Genomic DNA, 21,336 nt, shown 5'->3' with positions numbered 1-21,336 from the left:
TCTGACCCCTGCTCCCCAAGGCACCCTCCATGATTAGAGCCTTCATCCCCATCGTGTGTATTTCTCTTAGGATTTGAGTCACTTTCTGCCAGTCTCATTCAAGGCCATGTCTCGCCCCTATTTTACTTCCTGGGAAACCATGAACGACCTGAGAACAGGGACAGATCTGAGTCTTTGGGGCACCCCCACCCCGTGCACCCCACCCCCTGCATGGCAGGCACTCAGGGCAGACTGGCAAGGTTGAGGGAGGACGATCACGGCTGGAGGCAGGGAGCTGAGAGCAGGGGCGGGAGCCTGGGCCTGGTCGGTGCAGCAGAGCAGGGCCGTCCTCACTGTCTTTGTGGAGGCCGACAGCGGGTCCGGCATCTCCCTGGGCGCTTCCTGGGACCTCCAGTGCCCCCAGGGCCCTGCCTGGAAGAAGGTGGCTTCAGCAGGCATTCTCGGGGGGGGGGGGCCATTGACAGGAGAACCTCATTGACAGGTGACCCCCCATCGCAGTATCACCACCTGGAGGGAAGCTAGGGCCACTCATTTTACCTCAGCTGCAGGTCTGAAAGTCCACACGAAGGGCCCTCACCTGACGTGCGACCCCTGGCAAGTCTTTGCCCCTCTGGGCCTCAGTTTCCCCATGTCTGCAGGGTTGCCCTGGAGGCCTTTCCAGCTCTGACCAAAGAATGTGCCCACCCCTGCCCACTGATGGGGCTCCTCCAGGGGTGAGGCCCAGGGCAGGGAGGTACACCCAATCCATCTCCTTACGGAAATCCATTCCCTACGGGAGAGAGGGATGTGTCACTGTGACCGCATCTTTCCGGAAAAGTCCCACAGTTCAGTTCTTCCCCCGGGTTTGCACTGGGGAATCGTATCCTTGCTCAATCTCCTCGGATCTATTTTTGGCCTTGACAGACTTGATGTGGGGGAGTGTGCGGGTGTTCCCTTTTAATTTGGGGTCTGAAGCCGTCGGAGGCCTGGACCAGCAATCATGAGTGCAGAACCATTTATGGAAACAGCTCTTGAAAAAAGCCGGTAATGAAAACTGACTAAAAATACCTTAGAAATGGAGCCTTGGCCTCCTCTGGGAAGCACCGAGATTTCTGGGTGGGAGGAAGAAGCCCTTCAGATGCAGACTTGGTAGGTGGTCCATTCTGCAGCCCCTTGGTGGGCCTACACCGGCCATGGAGACCTGGGTCTTGTTTTAGGTCTGAAGGGGTGGGGGGCCCTCACCCTTGCCACGAGCAGGACCAGCCAGACAGGACCCACACACCTGCCTCTGGGACCCTGGGGAGCCTGCCCTCCCCCTTAGCAGCCTGGCCATGCAAAGGGGGGCCAGTCCCAAGGCAAAGTGACAACGTGAGTGGCTTCTGATGGAGGCACACCGTGACACGGAGGCCACTCCAGACCGGCAGCACGGCCAACCCAAGGGGCAGCGGCTGCTGGATGCTGAGCCGCTGTCCCGGGGACCTTGGGAAGAACCAGCAGACACATCCCCTGTCTGGGCCCCCAGAACACAAGGAGCTCAGTGGAAGTTCACTGAGAGCTTCCCGTTTGCACCCCACATTGTGCAGTCCTGCCCTCAATTGTGCACCATCCAAAAGGGCACATGGAGCAGAGATGGGGACCCCTGGGACTGGGGAAAGGGAGAGGCTGGCAGGCTGATCTGTGTGGGGTCGGAGCAGGACGAGAGGAGAGTGGCCTTTGGACCAGGCGGGATGGGGGCAACTCAGGAGAGAGCGCTCTGGGAAGGGTGTCCAGGGAGGGTGTTTGCAGCCCGAAGGCCGAGGAGGCCATGAGGTTGGGCCAGGTCAGCTCAGGGGGTCCTGGAACCAGAGCTTGGGCTCCTCCCAGGGGCCCTGTGGGGCTGGGGAAGGGTTTGAGGGCAGACCAGTCAGATTTTCTTTTCTTAACAGCCACTCTGGGTGGCTTACTTATGGTCAGAAACAAGACAGATTTAGGTCTTCTGGATGACTCTAAATTTTGTCCAGGGCACAAAAATAGCCAAAGTTTTTGTTGGTGTAGGACTGGTAGACTCAGGGTGTGGCATCTGGAGACCTGGCCCATGAGTGGTGCAGGGCCTCAGATGCAGATTGTGGGTGGCAGTCATGGAGGGCGGAGGCCACAACCTCCCCACAGAAAGGGCCTTTCCCAAACATGGGATCTGGAGGTTGGTTTATCAGAGACTGAGGGAGAAGGCTGAGAGTCCTATCAACACATGTTGGTGATTCATGATTGTTTCTTATTCTGGAAGCCACATTAAGGTGAATCAGAAAGTAAATTCATTTGCGGTTCCCCAGACAGAAGATGGTCCAACGTTTGATCATTTTTGGCAGTTTTTATAATTATGTAGAAAATAAACATTTAGAAGTGCCAGGTGTCGCTCTGTGTGTTCCCTATGCCCAGTAAATATTTGGTGCGTGGCCTTTCATGTTTTTGCCAGTGCGACAAAGCGTTGTGTGGTTAAAGGGTAAATTCATATGTAATTTTGCCATGGTCCTGCAAAAGGATATTGCCAAATTCCTCTCCAATGCATTCCTTTTTTTTTTTTTTTTAATGTGTATTTATTTTTGAGGTAGAGCGAGCAATAGGGAGGGGCAGAGAGAGAATCCCAAGCAGCCAGCACAGAGCCTGATGCAGGGCTTGAACTTACAAACTGTGAGATCATGACCTGAGCTGAAATCAAAAGCCAGATGCTTAACCAACTGAGCCACCCAGGTGGGCATCTCTATCCAATGCCTTCCTACCAGCAACGTGTGAGAATATTCATGTTTGCTCTCACCTACCTCGCAAAGGCTGTACTGAGCACCCTATGAAAAGTACCCTCTCCCTGTTGCCATTACTTTTGAGCCTATAACCCTTTATATTTCACTCACAATGTAAACAGCATCCCCTATCTTACTTGTTTTGTTGTTCATATTGTGTCTTCCCCCTTAGATCGTAAACTCCATCAGTACAGAGACCCAGTTTACTTGTCTTATTCACTGTATTCCCAGTGCTCAGAACAGTCTTTTTTTTTTTTTTTTTTTTTTTTTTTTTTGGCTTAAACAGAAAAACATTTATTTCTCACAGTTCTGGAGGCTGCAAGTTTGAGATCAGGGTGCCAGCATGCTCAGGATCCAGCTGAAGGCCATCTTCTAGGTTTTTTTTTGGTTTTGTTTTTTTTTTGTTTTTGTTTTTGGTTTTGTTTTGTTTTGTTTTTAATTTTTAAATTTATATCCAAGTTAGTTAGTATATATTGCAACAATGATTTCAGGAGTAGATTCCTTAAAGCCCCTTACCCATTTAGCCCATCTCCCCTTATACTACACCCCCAGCAACCCTCTGTTTGTTCTCCATATTTAAGAGTCTCTTATGTCTTGTCCCCCTCCCTGGTTTTATATTATTTTTGCTTCCCTTCCCTTATGTTCATCTGTTCTGTGTCTTAAAGTCCTCATGAGTGAAGTCATGATATTTGTTTTTCTCTGACTAATTTCGCTTAGCATAATACCCTCTAGTTCCATCCATGTAGTTGTAAATGGCAAGATTTCATTCTTTTTGATTGCCAAGTAATACTCCATTGTATATATATACCACATCTTCTTTATCCATTCATCATTGATGGACATTTGGGCTCTTTCCTTACTTTGGCTATTATTGGTAGTGCAGCTATAAATGTTGGGGTGCATGTATCCCTTTGAAATAGCACACCTGTATCCCTTGGATAAATACCTAGTAGTACAATTGCTGGTCGTAGGGTGGTTCTAGTTTTAATTTTTTGAGGGACCTCCATACTGTTTTCCCAAGTGGCTGCACCAGTTTGCATTCCCACCAGCAGTGCAAAAGAGATCCTCTTTCTCTACATCCTTGCCAACATCTGTTGTTGCCTGAGTTGTTCATGTTAGCCATTCTGGCAGGAATGAGATGGTATCTCATTGTAGTTTTGATTTGTATTTCCCTGATGATGAGTGATCTTGAGCATTTTTTCATGTGTCGGTTGGCCATCTGGATGTCTTCTTTGGAGAAGTGTCTGTTCATGTCTTTTGCCCAATTCTTCACTGGGTTATCAGAACAATCTTACATATAGTAAGAACTTAATAAATTTGTTTATAAATTGAACTTGATAAACTAAGGAAAACTAAATGGGCAGATTAACACATTTATTTGGGAAAAGATCATTCCACTTCTTCCTTCCCTCTCCTCCCCCCAGCTTTGAAATTTCTGACATGGCCTCCTGAGGGTACCACATCTTAGCACAATGTAGGGAGATTGCAGGTCAGGCTCCTCAAGAACTCTTGTTGAATGGCCACCCCTCCCAGTCCATTGTCTGACTGTTTATAAAGTGAGGAAAGCTGGGCAGTACCCTTATTCTCAGTTCACAGAGGAGACGAGGCCAAGTAAGTACCTGGTTGGTGCAGGGTCAGGCCTGCAGTGAATGTCCTGACCACTGGTCAGAGCTCCCTGTGCTGCCCTAAGCTGCCTCTTTGGCTAAAGCAGGCTTGGTTTGCACTGTTAACAAAAGGGTCATAGAGGTCCCCGAAAATGCTTTCCCAGAGCACCAGCTTTTGGAAAATCTCTCTACTGACTCAAAGCAACAGCCACAGAAAAAGAGGCAAATCCATAGGTTATCTCTCCGCATCCTCTCAACTGTCAGACGAAGGAGTGTTCTTTACCCAGTTCCACACTTCAGGAAATACTACTAATTACTGATGAAGAGCATTACTTTCCTAAAAATGTCCCTTCTAGTGCTTACCTGGAACAGCCAGGGTGGGGAGTTTCCTGTGCCGAACTACTGGGTGCCTCATCGATTTCACAAACCCACAATGGAAGCTGGGAACTGGGGTCAATGCAGGTACATGAGGCTCTCTCGACCCAGCGCACCTGGCCCCCCAGGTCAGCACGGGAGGGAGGCCGCAGGATGTGGTGCTCCTGAGGAGCTGGCGGGCTCACGGGTTGTGCCCCGCGTCCCCAGATCCAGCATGAAATCAGCGTCAGGCCTGCACACGGAGATTCCCAGTGGCCCCAGGACCCGCCCGTCAGCCACCACTGGGCCTTGGGAGCAGATACATTTATGATGCTCTGAGAGGACACAGGTGAAGGGTGTGACTGAGCCACCCTCCTTCACTCTCCGTGCCGCACCCTGTGACAGCCAGCAGCCTAGACTTACGTCATCCTGCACGACCGGGATTACACCGCCACATAACAGGGGTGGTCTGTGCAGTCCTCGAGTGGATGGAAGTTGTCACCAAAGCTGTGCGTGTGTGTGAGTGTGAGTGTGAGTGTGTCTGTAGGGGGGAGGGGACATGCGTGTCCATATTCTTGGCGTGCATCGCTCGGTAAGGGTCCAGAACCCTGCCCTCCGCGCTCTCTGCCTGTGTGGGAGGACCCGCATCCGCTCCGGGTCATGCTGCCTCCGCAACAGCCTGGGCCACGGGTGGGCATTTGCCGCGTGTCCGGCACACTGTCAGAGGATGGACGTTCTGTTTCTTCTCCTCCTCGGCTGGGGATGAGAAGCCCGTCTCTTCCTGTCCAAATGTGCATCCACGGGCCCCACCCAGCCCAGCTGTTTGTCCATCACCAGATCAGGTCCTCACCGTGAGGACGGGAAGTGCTCCCCACATCCGCCTCCGCCACCGGCCCGGTGACTTGTGGTCACTGAGCCCAGTAGCCGGAGAGAGTTTTTAAAAGACTCACAGACATGTAATTAAAATCTCAGTGTTGGGTTTTGAGGACGGCGCTGGGCGGCTCCCATCCCTGCTTTCCGGAAACACAGATTTGTGGTGTTTGAAAGTGACAAGAGGCTAAAGTAAGACGGTACTAAATATACTGTCCTGGGCACTTCCGGGCAGCTGGGGAGATGTGGGATCGACTCGCCACCCACAGCCTCCTGCCCAGACAGTCCAGCCTCGCCACCAGGCCGCCCTGGCTCCCCCTCCAGCCTGCGCTTCACCTGCCCCTCCACACATACCTTCCTCCCCACCCCAAACCACACTGCGCCCCTGCTGCCCAGAGCCCTGAACCCCAGCGGCCAGAGGCACAGCCCACGCTCCTGGGCCAGAATTCCAGCCCTCCGCAGTCAGGCCACAGCCACTCAGGGCCCGTCCCCCACACTGCTGCTCTGTGGACGCCCCAGCACCCCACACCGGTGCCTCTGGGGTCCCCTCTGCCTAGGATGCCTTCCCTGCCACCTTCTCCACCCGACAAGACTCTGTCCCATCCTTCAAGGCCAGTTCAGATGTCCCCTCCGCCGGGAAGCCTGCTCAGATCCCACCACTCCGTGGGACTGTCCAGCTTCCCCAGGCCCTGACCAGGTCTCTCCAGGAGCTGTCACTCCTACCTTGCTACTCCTTGTTCCTTTCTGAGTCTCCCTCCGGCACTCCTCCTTCCTTCCCTTGTCCCCAAACGGGGCCTGCCATCATTTCACCCTTTGCTGTGTTTTATGGCTGTTGTTTCCCCCGCTGGCACAATCTGTTCCTCAGCCCTGGATCCCTAGGCCTTTGCTCAGGCTGGCCCCTTTCTTGTGCAGTGTCCTTCTCTCTCGACATATCCGCTCTCACCCCTCAAGCCCCAGCCCGTGTCAGCTGCAAAGGCTCCCCCGCCCCAGGCTTCCATGCATGTACATCGGCAGATTCTGGGCAGCCCCTGCCTCCGAAATGCACTGTTATGTCTCTGCACCCTTGCGTGGCCCTTTTCTGCCTTGGCTCTGATGTCCGTCTTCCCAGAGGAGGGACCTGACGTCTACTTCACCCTCGGGTCCCAGCGCCAGCAGGGAATGGGGATGGCAGGCCGGGTTTGGGGCTCAGGGGCCAGAAGTGAAGGCTGCTCTCGTTGAGCTGGTGTATGCTGGGTCCTCTGCAGACGCCTCACCGTGTAGCCCCACTGAGCCTTCTCAGCACCCAGCGGGCGGAGCCTGGGAGCAAGCCCCTTTGCAGAGGAGGGGGCCGTCACCACCCAGGCTGCCTCGGCGCCCAGCTCCCTCCCAACTCCGCCCACCCCCAGCCCGAGCCCAGAACACGAGTGACCGCCGGTCCCTCTCTGTCTTGCAGTGGAGCGTGACCGTACCCTGGGCCACCAGGAGCCCCACTGGAAGGAGTTCCGCTTTGACCTGACCCAGATCCCAGAGGGGGAGATGGTCACAGCCGCTGAGTTCCGGATTTACAAGATGGCCAGCACCCACCTGCTCAACGGGACCCTGCACGTCAGCATGTTCGAGGTGGTCAGAGAGCAGTCCAACAGGTGCCCGCCCCACGCCCCGCCTCCCGGTCGAGCCTCTGTCGGTGTATCGGGCCCAGCCCCGGAGGGGACATGTCCCAGAGGCCAGAAGGGGAGCTCCCTGGAGAGCACACCCCCAGAGACAGAAAGATACTTGACCCCAGGCCTCGTGTCACTGTGGGGAGTGACCCAGAACCAGTCCTGCTGCAAGTCCGTGCCCTGCTGTCCTGGGGCAGGACCTTGGGCAGGTCACTGAGCTCCTGGGCCTCTGTTTCCACATCGCTGTGTGGGCGCAGTAACACCTTTGTGGGGTAGATGCAGTGAGATGAGGAGAGTGAGGCACCTGGCCCGAGCCAGGCAGGCGCCCACTCGTGGTCCACAGGAGGGCCCTAGAAACACAGAGGCAGCTGTGCCAGCCCTCGGTTAATTGTTCTTTCGTGTCCACAGGGAGTCTGACTTGTTCTTTTTGGATCTTCAGACGCTCCGAGCTGGGGACGAGGGCTGGCTGGTGTTGGACGTGACAGCAGCCAGTGACCGCTGGTTGTTGAGCCGGAACAAGGACCTGGGGCTCCGCCTCTATGTGGAAACGGACGATGGTGAGGCCTAGGGTTGGGCGGCAGACCTTCTCCCCGGGGGCTCCTCTGGCGCTGCTGGCAGCCGAGAGGGCTGCAGCCCCCTCCCTGGGCCCTGGAGGCCTGGCCTTTCTCAGCCCTGTGCCTGGGGTGACGATCCCTGCCCCGCCGTGGGGGTCAGCAGGGTGCAGGGGCCAGGTTCCCGCAGCAGGGGCCCCCTACCCCAGTGCTCTCCCTCCTCTCCTTGTGCAGAACCCACGCTTGAGCTGCTAAGAGAGAGTCTGTGTTTTCCCTCTCCAGGAGCAACCGTGTAGGCTGGGAGGTCCCCTACTGGGCAGGGCAGGAGGGGAAGCGGTTACACCCTCAGACTTGATCAGAGAGGCCTGGGCTTGAATCCCAGCCCTGCAGTGCTCTCACTCGATGACCTTGCAGGATACTTACCTGCTAAGCCTCCGTTTCCTCATCTGTAGAATGAGGATCACACCTTCATTCGTTCCATAGGTATCTGGGGAAGAGCCTCCGTTATGGCAGGAGGTGGGATGGAGAGGCCGAAGGTGGGCACAAGATTGGCGTATCTGAGCTGCAGGAAGGGGCGGCCGTGGCTGGAGCAGGGGGGGCCAGGGCAGATGGGAGAGGAGACTGAGAGCTGGCACGGCGCATTCTTTTTTTTTAAAGATTATATTATTTTTTAACGTTTATTTATTTTTGAGAGAGAGAGTGTGAGCCAGGGAGGGTCACAGGGGACAGAGGATCCAAAGCAGGCTCTGCACTGATGACAGAGAGATGATGTGGGGCTCAGACTCATGAACTGAGAGATCATGACCTGAGCCAGAGTCAGACGCTTAACCAACTGAACCAGCTAGGGCCCCCAAGATTTTATTTGTAAGTAACGTCTGCACCCAACGTGGGGCTCGAACTCACAACCCTGAGGTTAAGCATCGCATGCTTTACCAATTGAGCCCGCCAGGCGCTCCGGGCCCTCTGTGGGTAAACCAGGGCCTGGTGTTGGAGCGTGGGGGGTAGCTCACTGTATTTTATAGCAGTGGAGGATGGCAGGATCTGAAAAGAGCCCCCTGAAAACACCCCCCCATGCCCCCCCAAGGAGGACATCACTCCACCCCTCAGTGTGACAACGCTTAGCGACCTGCTTCCCAAAGTACAGTCGGGACGGGGTGGGGGAAGTAAGTTCACAGAGAAAGCTGAGCGTGCTGCCTCGGCAGGTGATCAGGGTTCACGTGAATGTCACGTACCTCCCGTGTCCCCTTGACATGAAGGGATGGGAAGGGCCCTTCATCTCGTGGCCTTCCCCCCAAAACCCACACCCCGTCTAACCGTGAGAAAAACCCAGACAAACGGAAACTGAAGGACGTACTGCAGAGTGCCCTTCAGGTCCTTCTCCAAACCGTCATAATTACAAAGCAAATCTGAGCTCGTGTGAGAGCCCAGAGGCGCCTGAGCAGTTGTAGCAGCTGACGACCATGTGGGATCCGGGCAGGAACCCTGGAAGAGAGAGAGGACATGGGGAAGACTGGTGAGATCCGAATATATCGTGTTAATTTATCATATTGGTTCATCAGTTGTGACAAATCCAGGCCCTAACGTAAATGTTAACATTTCCCAGGGGAAACCGGCTCTGGGTATCCGGGGACTCTGGGCTGTCGGTGCGATTTTTCTGTAAATCTCAACTAGGATAAAATAAAACCTTTCTCCGTATGTATCCAGAACGGCCCGCCCCTGACGTGAGCAAGGAGGGTGGTGTGTGGGGGACAAGAGCGCCGTCACAGAGGCTCAGGAGCCACCCAGCATGCAGGTGGAGTGGGGAGGAGCTTGTTGGTAGTGGCAGAAATGGAGAAAAGTGGGCAGCGGAGGAATCACGGAAAATGTGGAGTGAGCCAGGGGCCCATTTTTAATAGCTTTGTGTCTGAGTGAAAGAAGAGGAGGGGGCAGGTCTGAGGCAGCAACCCCAGAGCACTTTCTTTGGCGGTGAGGTCATTGGGAGCCCTGGTAGACGTCCAGATGGCCGGTCACCCAGGACAGGTGAGCACGGGGGCGGGCAGCGCAGGTGTGGGAAGCGCGGCCGTCTGGGTGGCCTGAGGGCCAGGGGACTGGAGCAGGTCACCCGGGAAGGGGGTGGTGACAGAGAAGGAAGGGGACCACCCAGAGTTGGGGGTGTCCGACAGGGAGAGGTGTGCCTGGAAGGGGCCCCGCGAAGGACCTCCCTTGCCCCCGGGGCTTTGGGCTGGACATGGGCGGCCTTGCTGCCAATCCCTAGGACTCAGGGTCGCGTCTTCCCCTCAGGAACGCTGCTGCCTCCGCAGCGGGGGATGCAGGGTCCGGAATCCCCTTGGGGGAGGGGCGCCTCGTTGTGGGCAGGGGCGCCGGGGCCACCCGGTGTGAGCGTCACCGCCCCACGCGCCCTCCCTGCTCTGTGATGTGGTGGTGGCGGCCGGCGTTGGCCTGTCCCCCGCCGGTCTCAGTCCGGGGCCCGGAGCCGGAGCGCACGATGACCGTCCTCCAGAGGCTCGCGCGGGCACTCGGGCACCGCGTCCCCGCCAGCCGCTGGGGGCCCACGCTGGCCGAGGCCGAGGGCGGTGTGCGCGGCCTGGCCACCAGCGCTCGCGCCCGCGCCAAATTCTACGCGGATCCCGTGGAGGCCGTCAAAGACATCGCGGACAGGGCCAAGATCATGGTCAGCGGCTTCGGGCTCTGCGGGATTCCAGAGAACCTGATTCAGGCGCTGCTCCGCACGTGCGTCAAGGCTTGACCGTGGTCAGCAGCAACGTGGGTTGGACGATTTTGGGCCGGGCCTGTTACTGGAGGCCAAGCAGATCGCCCGCCTCATCTGCTCCTATGTGGGGGAGAACACGCTGTGCGAGCGCCGGTACCTGGCGGCGAGCTGGAGCTGGAGCTGGAGCTGACGCCCCAGGGCACCCTGGCCGAGCGCATCCGTGCCGGGGGCGCTGGGGTGCCCGCCTTCTACACGCCAATGGCCTACAGGACCCTGGTTCAGGAGGGAGGCGCCCCCATCAGGTCCGCGCCCGATGGCCACATGGCCATCATGAGCCAGCCCCGAGAGGTGAGGGAGTTCCACGGGCACCACTATCTTCTGGAGTAGGCCATCACTGCCGATTTTGCTTTGGGGTGGAAGGCCGACCGCGCCGGGAACGTCATCTTCAGAAAAAGCCCCAGGAATTTCAACGTGCCCATGTGCAAAGCTGTGGAAACCTCCGTGGTGGAGGTGGAAGAAATCGTGGATGTGGGGACCTTTGCCCTCGAAGACATCCACGTTCCTAACATTTATGTCGACCGCGTGATTCAGGGAGAAAAACACGAGAAAAGAATTGAGCATCTAGCCCTCAGGAAGGAGCACGATGAAAAAGCCGAGTCTGCAGATGACCCCGGCCCCCGAATTGTCAAGCGGGCAGCTCTTGAATTTGAGGATGGCATGTATGCCAGTCTGGGCATAGGAATCCCGCTCCTGGCCAGCAACTACATCAGCCCAGACATGACTGTTCATCTTCACAGTGAACATGGCATCCTGGGCTTGGGGCCGTTCCCACCCAAAGATGAGGTGGATGCAGATCTCATCAACGCGGGCAAGCAGACGGTGAGCATTTTCCCCAGGGGCTGTTTCTTCTCCAGCGATGACTCATTCGCCATGATTCCAGGCGGGCACCTCGACCTCACCATGCTGGGAGCCATGCAGGTCTCCAAATACGGTGACCTGGCTAACTGGATGATACCCGGGAAGAAGGTGAAAGGCATGGGGGGGTGGGGCATGGACTTGGTGTCCAGTCCCAAGACCAGAGTGGTGGTCACCATGGCGCACTGCACCAAGGCCAACGAACCCAAAATCTCAGAGAAGCATACCATGCCGCTGACCGGGAAGCGCTGTGTGGACCGGATCATCACTGACAAGGCCGTGTTCGACGTGCACAAGAAGAAAGGCCTGACGCTGATTGAGCTCTGGGACGGGCTGACCGTGGACGTCGTCACAGAGCACGGGCAGCCCTTCGCCGTGTCACCGAACCTCAGACCCATGCAGCAGGTGGCTGCCTGACCCAGGGAAGGAAGCCCTGGTCAGAGGGTGTGTTTCATTTTCGCCACTGCCTCTCACCCAGAGGGGGTGTCATCACGCCTGTCCGTTCGTCTGACCGGTTCTCCTGGCGTCTCAGACTCGGCTACCGCCAGACAGACTATTCTCTCAAGAGGAATATGGCTTTAATTAAAAACAAAAGGAGATCTTTGGTGTTGCTCTTGCATGTTCTGTGAGTCCTGAGTTAGGTCTGGTTCCGTCGTCGGGCACTCAGACGCCCTCCTCACTGTGATGTTTACGTTAAATTCCTGCAGCTCGGGATGATCCCCAGGAAGGAAGGCTTTCACCGAGGAGCCTTCTCTCGGGAATGAGCCACGAAATGTGGGGGGAAGTGATGAGGGAGGAGTAACCACCCCCGTATCCCCAAGGCTCCTTCCAGTGTCAGCCCCTGCAGCTGACCCCCCTCCCGTCCCAGCAGGGTCATTCCTGAGCGGTGCCTCTAACGTGTCCGGTGCATTTGTTTGTGGGAGGTGATGTCATAGATCAAAGTTTAGTCTCTGGACTGATTAGTTCAACCAACTTGGCCCGGGGCCCCAGGTCTAGAGCCCGGCTGTTTAAGGGCTGACCTTTGCCAGCTGAGCAGGACTGGGATGGTTTCACAGTGAATCAGACACCCGCTAATGGAATAGACACGTAGCATCATGTACGTGTATGTCTGTATCCTGTATGAGAAGTGCACGTGTGTTCCATACGTACGTACGTACAGGTGCCTGTGTGTGTGTGTGTCAGGGTGGCAACACTGAGGTGATGTACAGGAAGTAGAGCAGTTGGCACTGTGTTTTAAGGAGCATAAAAGTCAGTAATCACCTCCTGTCATTTAGTTTAAGAAAATACCGTGGGAGGGACTCTTAGGTGGCTGAGTTGGTTGAGCATCCGACTCCTGCTCCGGTCATGATCTCACAGTTTCAGTTTGTAAGTTTGAGCCCCACGACTGGCTCGCTGCTGTCAGCACAGAGCCCACTGCACAGCCTCTGTTCCCCTCTCTCTCCGCCCCTCCCCCACTCACGTTTCCTCTCTCTCTCCCTCTCTCTCTCTGAAAAATAGAAACATTCAAACAAAGAAAAAGGAAAATTCCACAGGAAATGAGAATGAAGAGATCTACCCCTTTCTCGTCTTTTAATGAAAGCCGGGAAATAACCTAAATGTCTAAAGTTAAGCTAATCTTTAAACGTTATGGTACATTTTCTCAAAGGAATATTATACATTTGAAACGTTCATAGTGGAGACATTTTAACAGCAGTGAACATGTTTATGTGAAAAAGTTGGAAAACATACAGACTTCTTTGTTAAGATGACCATTGTGTAAAAGTTCAGGTGACATGAAAATATTCCAGAAAGATGAAAATGATGTGTTGGGGTGGGCAGAGGTTTCTGAGTGATATTTCTTCCCCAGAGGTTACCTTACAGTTGCCCTTGTGTTACTTTGACAGTTAAGGAGTCAAGAGGTCATTTGGAAATACAAAGAGGTACAGGAAGTTGGTTTCATTGGTGGAGTCGACATTTCCAGGGATCGTGAGTGTGTTTCTCAGGGCATCCTCATCTCTTAAGCAGCTGCGGGGTCAAATCCCATTTTCAGGGGTGTCCCTCTTCCAAGCCGGAGGTCCCCATCATGTCCAGCCCACAGCCTTTTCTCTCTTTTTTAACCCACACACCCAGGAGTAAGACCTTCAGTGGGTAAGAACTTGGGATCTGACTGAACCGCGGCTCCAGGACTTTGGCCAGATGTCTCTGCCCCACTGAACCCGGGGTCTCGTTTGTGGATGTCAGGGCACAGTTAGTGCCCTGCTCTTGGCAGTGCTGGGCAGAGCAAGCCCTGGCTACGTCCTGGTGGCTGCTCTAATCTGCTGGGTCACAAATCCATCCACACGCCCAGAACGTATGGGGTGGAAGGGAGAACTCGGGCCTCGGAGCGCTCAGATGGACATGGGAACCGTGGTTCTGCGAGCCCCCGGCAGAGTGGCTGTGACGTTTCTCAGCGAAGCATGAGGTCCAGGGGGACTGTGGAGACACATGAAGGTCACGTGTGTGAACTAACTCGAAACCTATAAAGTGCTTCACAGATGGCATTGTTCACCGTTATCGCGAGTAATGACCCTGTGTTCGCGAGGCCCCCCTCCCTCCATCTCCCTCGGACCTGGGACTCCTGTTTCCAGAGGAGCAAACTGAGGCCCTCTGCCTCTGCGCTCCTGGGCCCGAGCAGGCCCTGGCAGGAGGGTCCCCGCTGTCCCACGTGCACAGCCCCTGCCCGCGAGTGATCGCCCTCTCTCCTCTCTCCGTCTCAGGGCACAGCGTGGATCCTGGCCTGGCTGGCCTGCTGGGGCGACGGGCGCCGGGCTCCAAACAGCCTTTCCTGGTCACTTTTTTCAGGGCGAGCCCTGGTCCCGTCCGAGCCCCTCGGGCAGCGAGGCCCCTGAAGAGGAGGCCGCCCAAGAAAACCAACGAGCTGCCACACCCGAACAAACTCCCGGGGATCTTTGGTGAGGTCTGGGAGGGGCCTGGGGCGGGGCCCGGGAGCCACCTGGAGGGGACAGTACCCTCTGGGTCCTCAGTAGGTTCAGGCCGGGGGTCACCCTCCAGCACTGTTCTGTGGACCAGCCTCTGCCCTCTCCGTCTCTGCCACCCAGAAGTGCTTTCTCTGCCCTCCCCTGGCTCCCAGGGCTTTTTCCAGAAGTCTCCATCAGAATCAGGTGCCCCATCCTCCGGGCAGCACAGCCCCTGGGGACCCTGCAGGATGTACAACTGTTTATGCGGAGGTCTCCCCCGCAGACTGAGCCCCTCAGGATCAGGAGTGGGTCTGCCCTGCCCTCCTGCCCTCCTCTCCTCCACGGGGAGTCCGCCCTTTGGCCTCCGTGAGCCACTTGATCCTGTGGAATGGGGGCAGCAGGAGAGGTGGGATGAGGTCACTACAGAAAAGGAGCCACTGATGGCCCAGGGTCCCCTGGGCTGTTTACTGAAGCATCGGGAGGGCCCACAGGTTGGAACTCAGGGGAGGCTGGGGTGAGTGCAGGGTTCCTCTGTAGCTATCGGACCCACCTGGAGCCATCGAAGTTTCTTGAGCTGGGTCGTGACACCAGCAGAGCTGCAGGATGGGCTTAATGAGATCAAATGCGTCTGTTTCACTGCATTCATTTATTCACCAAGTGTGCCCGGTGGGGTGTCCCCCTCCCTGGGAGCTCCCTGTGGAAGCTGCCCAGAGCAGGAACCCCAGAACAGACCTGGCTTCTGTCCCTGCAGATGACGTTCACGGCACCGACGGCCGGCAGGTTTGCCGGCGGCACGAGCTCTACGTCAGCTTCCAGGACCTCGGCTGGCTGGTAATTTCTGACTCCCCTCCTTCTTACGTAACGGTCCCCACCCGGAAATGATAGGTGTATCTCCAGGGGCAGCTAGAATTATGGGTGACTTTAATTTTCTCATGCATTAGGTTCTTCAGTGTTTTCTGAAGAGAATATGTCTTTCTTTTATAGTGAGAAGGTGCTTTTTGGTGAAAACCATGGAAATGGGGATAGTCTGAATCCTCAGCCAGAACATGTCAGGGCTGCAACAGGGAAACCGAGGCTGGGAGGGCAGTGTGTGTGCACATCTGCTGGGACAGCAGCTCTAGAAGATGCAGTGGGGCGGGTGGGGAGGAATCCGATGCCCAGTGCACGTGAAGGGGACAGAGCTGTGCCCAGCCCTGCCTGCCGAGGGCCTCCCAGTGGACGACAGGCCTCTTGGGGGAGCCTGCCTGCAGGGACCCTAGGCTTGGCTGATGGGGCTGGGGCTGCAGGTGGGTAAGGGGCAGCCCTGAGTCGTCTTGTGCCGTGTGCTGGATTCAGGGGCTCAGTGTGGGGGGGCACCTGGATGGCACTCACTTTCTCCTCTTTCCCCCCCAGGATTGGGTCATTGCTCCCCAAGGCTACTCGGCCTATTACTGTGAGGGGGAGTGCTCTTTCCCGCTGGACTCGTGCATGAACGCCACCAACCACGCCATCCTGCAGTCCCTGGTCAGTACCGCGTCCATCCTGTCCCCACCCACGGGGAGAGGGCTCGTGCAGCCAGGTGGATGGAAGCGCCTGCTCGGGTCTCAGGGAGCTCTCCCCACCCTTCACTGTAGGCACACGCAGTTAACTTCCCATGTCTGTACAGGAACTGGTCCCTATGTGGCCACGTTCACATGTAGACCCCTAGGCATCTGAATCCACACACACCTGACTTACCCTGACTGCTTGTGCCCACCCAGATCCGTGCCCTGCACATGCACGTGTAAGGCATTCACGTACATATGTGGGCACCCAGATTTACAAGACATGCTTGCTTCTGGTCACACATCACACCACAACACACACATAACATGTGCATCCCACCTGTGTACCTGTGTGCTCTAAACACACATCACCATGTCCCCTGGTATCCTCGGCCTCCCGTCACACAGATGCCTGTGGGGTAACAGGCATGTGCATTCAGCCACCTGCTGCACGGTGTATGAGGAGAGCGTTGCAGGTGTGGCCTGGGTGATGGGCTGGGCTTTGCCCCCCCCTTCTGTTCACCTCCCCATTGTCTTTTTCCTGGTCCCTTAGTTCTTTGTGTCTCCCACAGGTAGTAAATGCTTTTGATGCTGTCTGGGGTACCTTTAAATGCCGAATAATAGTTTCTGTGAGGAGCTTTGTTGCTGCTGTTTATTGCTAAGTGTTTTAAAAGTTTGTTGATAATAGGATTGAGATTTCTTTCTAGAACGTTTACCTAGAAGCCTACTTCCTGGTGTCCCTGCCCCTATGTTAATCTAGTAAGAGATTAAGTGATGCCCCTGAGTGAGAGTAAACATCACTGACAGTGGCTTTGACCCTGTGGTCACACTGCCTTTCTCACATCAAGTGGGAGTTGCTGCCCTCAGGGACTGCTTTCCTGGGAAAAGCTTGGTCGTGATGAGACACACATGGTTCTCCTGGCCCACAAGGGTGTGCAGCTCCCAAGTCAGGATAGCTGGGTGGGCTCGGGCTGCAGGGAGGCATGGGGGGCCGGGAAGGTGAGGTCAGAGGTGGGCCCGGGAGGGAAGCGGGACCTGCAGGTCTGAGGAGGGGCTGGGCTGAAGCTCTGGATGTCAGAGTGGCATGGGGCCGTCCCTCCAGTCCTGAGAACAGGTGAGCTTCTCTGGGGAGACGGCAGATGCAGGAGCGGAGGTGAGGACTGGCCTCCTCCATGGGGAGGCCGGGCAGTGATGGGGGACCTGGGGTGTCGTGAAGGCAAGAGAAGGAAGCATTTCCCTCTAGGCTCATCCTCTTAGCCCTTCTCCACACAGCAGCTGGGGATCCCACTAAAGCACAACCTAGCACCTCGTTCTCAGTTGAGAAACTTGGTCTCGCTTCCTACCATTCCCAGGAGGAAGGTTGAGCCCTTGGCCTGGGACGCAGGACCCCTCGTGAGCCACCCTGCCGACCTCGCCAGTGTCCCCACATGTTCTAGTGCCCTCATCTCCCTGCATAGGCTGTTTCTCACCTTCCTGCCTTTGCACCTGCTGTGCCCTCCACTTGCAGGGCCTCCTCCCCTGCCCTGGGCCCAGCCACCCCCTGCTCCCCTTGCACGCCTCATGTCTGTGGCCCTTCCCTGCCAGGGGTCGTCACCACGCTCATGCTCCCAGTGCTGAAGGCCTGCTTTGTTGTGCCGCTCCGGTGGGTCCTGGTTGTCTGCTGGAATATTCCCCATCTCCCTTTCCCTCCCCACTGAGTCTGTGAAAGCAGGGACCATGTCTGGGACATTTCTGTGCCCCATGCTGGCAGAGCTGGCACAAGGCACATGTCCTAGATACATTTGTGTTGGAAATGAGAAAAGTACCATTCTACCCATTTGGCAGAGGAGAAAACGAGGCCCACAGATGCGCGATTTGTACCCAAAGATGCACAGCCAGTAAGTGACAGACCCTTGGATTTGGTCTCCCGGTGGCTCAAAAATGAGCTGGGTGGAATGGCACATTAGCTTCCCCAAGTCATCCTGTTTGGTGCCAGATGGAATAAAAGACCTTCTTTCTGTCACTCATCTGACAAAGCTCTCGTCTGGGGCGTGGGGGAGGTCTCAGAAAGGCCATACCCCCGCAGTGCCCAACTTCTCTCCAGCACCCCGACTCGGGCAAGACCCTCCCCTGTTCCCAGTCATTCAGAGCCCATGGCTGGGGCAGGCAGGCAGTGTCGCCTAGTTTTTCACGTGGGCCCATGAAGGCCAAGCCGGGCCACCGCATTTGGAGGTGGGGAAGTTGGGAGCAGTGGCACCCAGGTCCTGTCTGGCTGGACATCCCCACAGCGGCCTCGGCCTCCCCCTGGGCCCCTGAGAGGCTGTTGGGCCCTGAGCCAGCTGGTGTCCTCCCGGCAGGCTGGCTCAGAGCTGGGCACAGGGGAGTGGGGGCCAGACAGATTCCCCCACCAGACAGCTTCATCCGGGTCCTGCTTGGCTGCGTCCGAGAGGGTGGGGGGCCCTGGGCTGCATGACACAGGGATGGAGCAGGTGTCCTCTTCTCTCCTGCCTCCCCACAGCCTCGGACCGCCTTCGGGCCTGCAAGTGGGGGGCCCTGACCCAGAATTCCGTGTAAACTGCGGCTTGTCCTGCCAGGGCTTGGGAGAAATATTTTTAGGAAGCTGAAAATGGGCCGTTCCTCAGGCAGGCTCTCTCCTGGCAGTAAGGCTGTTCAGAGGGCAGCAGGTCAGCACACCCCATCCAAGTTCCGCCACGCCTGAGAGCCATGCAACTCTGGGCACCACGCGGGGCCTCCGTGCCCTCCGTCTTGGTCGGCCCAGAACAGTAGTTGCCTTAGAAGTTATCGGGTGGCAAGTGCTTTGAGGAGTTAACAGCACTGAACATGAGGATGGACCTAGGATTCTAGGTCTCTCCTGTTCTGTGATCGTTCACTGGCTCACAGCTGGGAGGGGAGACAGATGGCAAACAGCTAATGGGGACAAGATATGATCAGGGATGTTACAGGAGCACATGGGAGGAGCGGAGGGGACCCCAGAGGGGTGGTGCGGCAGAGGGACTGGGCACACCATGTGCTGGAGACCAGTGAGCGGGTCGTGGCCTCTGAGGGGAGTGAATGTGGAGGGAGGGAGCCAGCTGGTGCGGGGAAGGGGTGAAGGGGGGCGGGGTGGGGAACATCTACAGGTTAGCGCCAGCCTGGGCTGCAGAGGATGGAGCCGGGGAGGGTGAGCAGCTGGAGACTCCGGGGTCGGTGGGACCTGGGAGTCGTGGGAGAAGGCCGCGGTACTCACACCTGACTGCTGTCCCTCCCCTGGCCAGGTGCACCTGATGAAGCCGGATGCGGTCCCCAAGGCGTGCTGCGCCCCCACGAAGCTGAGCGCCACCTCCGTGCTCTACTATGACAGCAGCAACAATGTCATCCTGCGCAAGCACCGCAACATGGTGGTCAGGGCCTGTGGCTGCCACTGAGGCCTGGCCCCGCTGCTGCAGAGCCTCCCGCCTGGATCAGGCCCCTCTCCAGATGCAGAAAACTCTCAGACCCAGCCCGACCTGGGGGGGGGGGGGGGGAGATGGAGGGGTGGGCCCCCAGAGATCAGCATATCTATGCCCTTTTTTTCTTCCTGCCAGGGCTGGATCTTCTCCAGGCCTCTCTGCCCCTTCCCTGCCTGAGGTTTGTGAAAATCTTTTGGCCTCCAGGCCTGGTGGTCTGAGTCACTGAGCAGGTTTTTTCCCAGCCTCCTCCCCGAGAAGCACGTGCTGACCAGCATTTGGGGGTTGACACAAAAGTCCTATCTGAGGACCTATCCGTGTCCATTGCTGGTCCAGGCTTGTGGTGATTTGGGGTGAACTGAGGGGCACCTAGAACCCAAAATGGCTACCTCGGGCTCTTTACTATCCATCACAGGGCTTGGATGTGTGTAGACAGTCTAGTCTACCTCCGGTTGCCTGCCCCTCCCAGGTATTTCTGGGCACTTTTGTTAAGAGTGTGGACTTGCCCTCATTGCTGTGTAGTTGTGGCTCTGAATCATCAAACTGCTAGCCATAGGTAGGCACGTGTGCCAACTCAAGAGCTGAATGAACCACATGACGTAGGGCTCAGGCCAATGGCATTTGTCTCTCCCGATCTTACTGCGTTGATCTGCCTCTGCTATCCGGGGAAGAGCTGCGGCGCATGGATTTTGGCCTTTGTAGAAACAAAAAACTGGGGGGGTTTCATTCACCTATCTATCTGTCACCATGCTGAGCTCAGCTCCATGGAAAAGTTCTCTTTTTATTGAGCCCAGGATAGTAGAGAAATTGGGTGGCTCAGGATGACGATGCTGAGAACAGATGACGACTACCCTTTCCCTTTGGCATGGCAAACATCAATAATCTTGATTTTTTTTGCTTCCAAATCTGGATAGAATTTCAAAATGATTGGTATTAGAACTCCACTGTTTGCCATCTTCTGCCATAAGGAGCAATCCATTTCACCCACTGCAGTGCATCTTGGACACTGGGCAGCCTGGGGCCAGGTGTGGGGCAAGGGCAGGGTTTTCTCAGCACCTGCTTATGTCCAGTTGTCAAAATCAGGCTGGTCACCATAATCTGCATCACCCTGTGTGCCCAGGAGTGCCGTCCTGTCTCTCTAGGCCTGTGGACAAAAGAAAAGGTCCCTGTCCCACGGGAGTGACAGGCAGTAATTAGGCTGACCTGGGTGAAGGTTCCCGGAAACCACTGTTCTCCTTGGAGCAGCCGCCACAGGCAGTTGGAGTGTTTATTTGATTTCTGACTTGCTAAGCCTGTAATTTACCTGCTGGAGCAGACAGAGTCCAGCTGCCCGAGCCCTGAAATACTGTCATTAAAAGCAGATCCTGGGCCCGCCCAACCCACAGGCACAGCCCAGACGAGGCGGAACCACCCCTGTGCCCAAAGACGCGCATCTCTGCCATCACTCTGCAGCCTGAGGAGGGGCCCCGGACATCAGGCCTGGCAGCAGGTGTGGAGGCCAGGGGCCCTGCTGCAGGACAGCAGCCCCTCCATGGGGACCTGGAAGGGACTGTGGAGCAAGTACAGAGAAAGAGACCCTGAGATAGCAGGTCCAGACTGCAAGGTGGAAAGTTCCCCATCAGTTAAGGATCTAAACTCTGGCCTAGATGTTAAGAGAGCTGACCGGGTAGATGGTTTCCTCCTCTGGGTCTCATTTTCCCATGTGTACATGAAGGCATTCGGCTTTCTGGTCTCCAAAGGGCCTTCGGCTGGAAATCTTGTCTGCCAACCCTTTCTCAAGCTGAGCCCAGATGCTGCCTCACAACCTTGAACTGGGGGCTCAGGTGGTGGTCACAGATCAGAGCTGGTATAAAATATAGAACTGTTTGCCATTCTAGTCCTTATCTAACACTTCCATCTTCCTAACATCAAAGATGACCTTTTAGGCAAATGTAAGTTTAAAATTAGCCAATTATTTTGACAATTCTTTACTTCACCCTCGCATATTTTGTGCCCAGCCAATAGCCCAACACAATTAGGGGTACACCAGGAATGTCTATCAAATCACCCAAAGATTTA

General features: G+C 56.1%; 2 protein-coding genes across 3 annotated transcripts in view; both read left to right on the top strand.

Moving 5' to 3' along the window:
- BMP8B (bone morphogenetic protein 8b) overlaps nt 1-19,338 on the top strand; it is a 28,749-nt gene extending 9,411 nt beyond the window's left edge. Inside the window, exons 2-7 of one of the 2 annotated variants that reach the window (XM_043578695.1) lie at nt 7,014-7,203; nt 7,627-7,775; nt 14,130-14,324; nt 15,082-15,161; nt 15,723-15,833; nt 19,108-19,338. In XM_043578695.1, the coding sequence (XP_043434630.1) occupies nt 7,014-7,203; nt 7,627-7,775; nt 14,130-14,324; nt 15,082-15,161; nt 15,723-15,833; nt 19,108-19,257 (875 nt within the window). In that variant the 3' untranslated portion in view covers nt 19,258-19,338. Of the gene's footprint in view, nt 1-7,013; nt 7,204-7,626; nt 7,776-14,129; nt 14,325-15,081; nt 15,162-15,722; nt 17,538-19,107 lie in introns of those variants that run through there. The other variant, XM_043578694.1, reaches the window with a different exon arrangement.
- On the top strand, nt 10,057-11,811 carry LOC122481551 (succinyl-CoA:3-ketoacid coenzyme A transferase 2, mitochondrial-like). Its single transcript, XM_043577254.1, is given in 4 exon segments — nt 10,057-10,507; nt 10,510-10,536; nt 10,539-10,648; nt 10,651-11,811. Coding segments are annotated over 4 exon segments (1,623 nt in total). The 5' UTR covers nt 10,057-10,182.
- Nucleotides 19,339-21,336: the final 1,998 nt, after the last annotated feature.

Source organism: Prionailurus bengalensis, chromosome C1 (genome assembly GCF_016509475.1).
Source record: "Prionailurus bengalensis isolate Pbe53 chromosome C1, Fcat_Pben_1.1_paternal_pri, whole genome shotgun sequence".
In the NCBI taxonomy this organism is placed as follows: Eukaryota; Metazoa; Chordata; class Mammalia; order Carnivora; family Felidae; genus Prionailurus; species Prionailurus bengalensis.
This window is presented reverse-complemented; position numbering and strand designations above follow the sequence as displayed.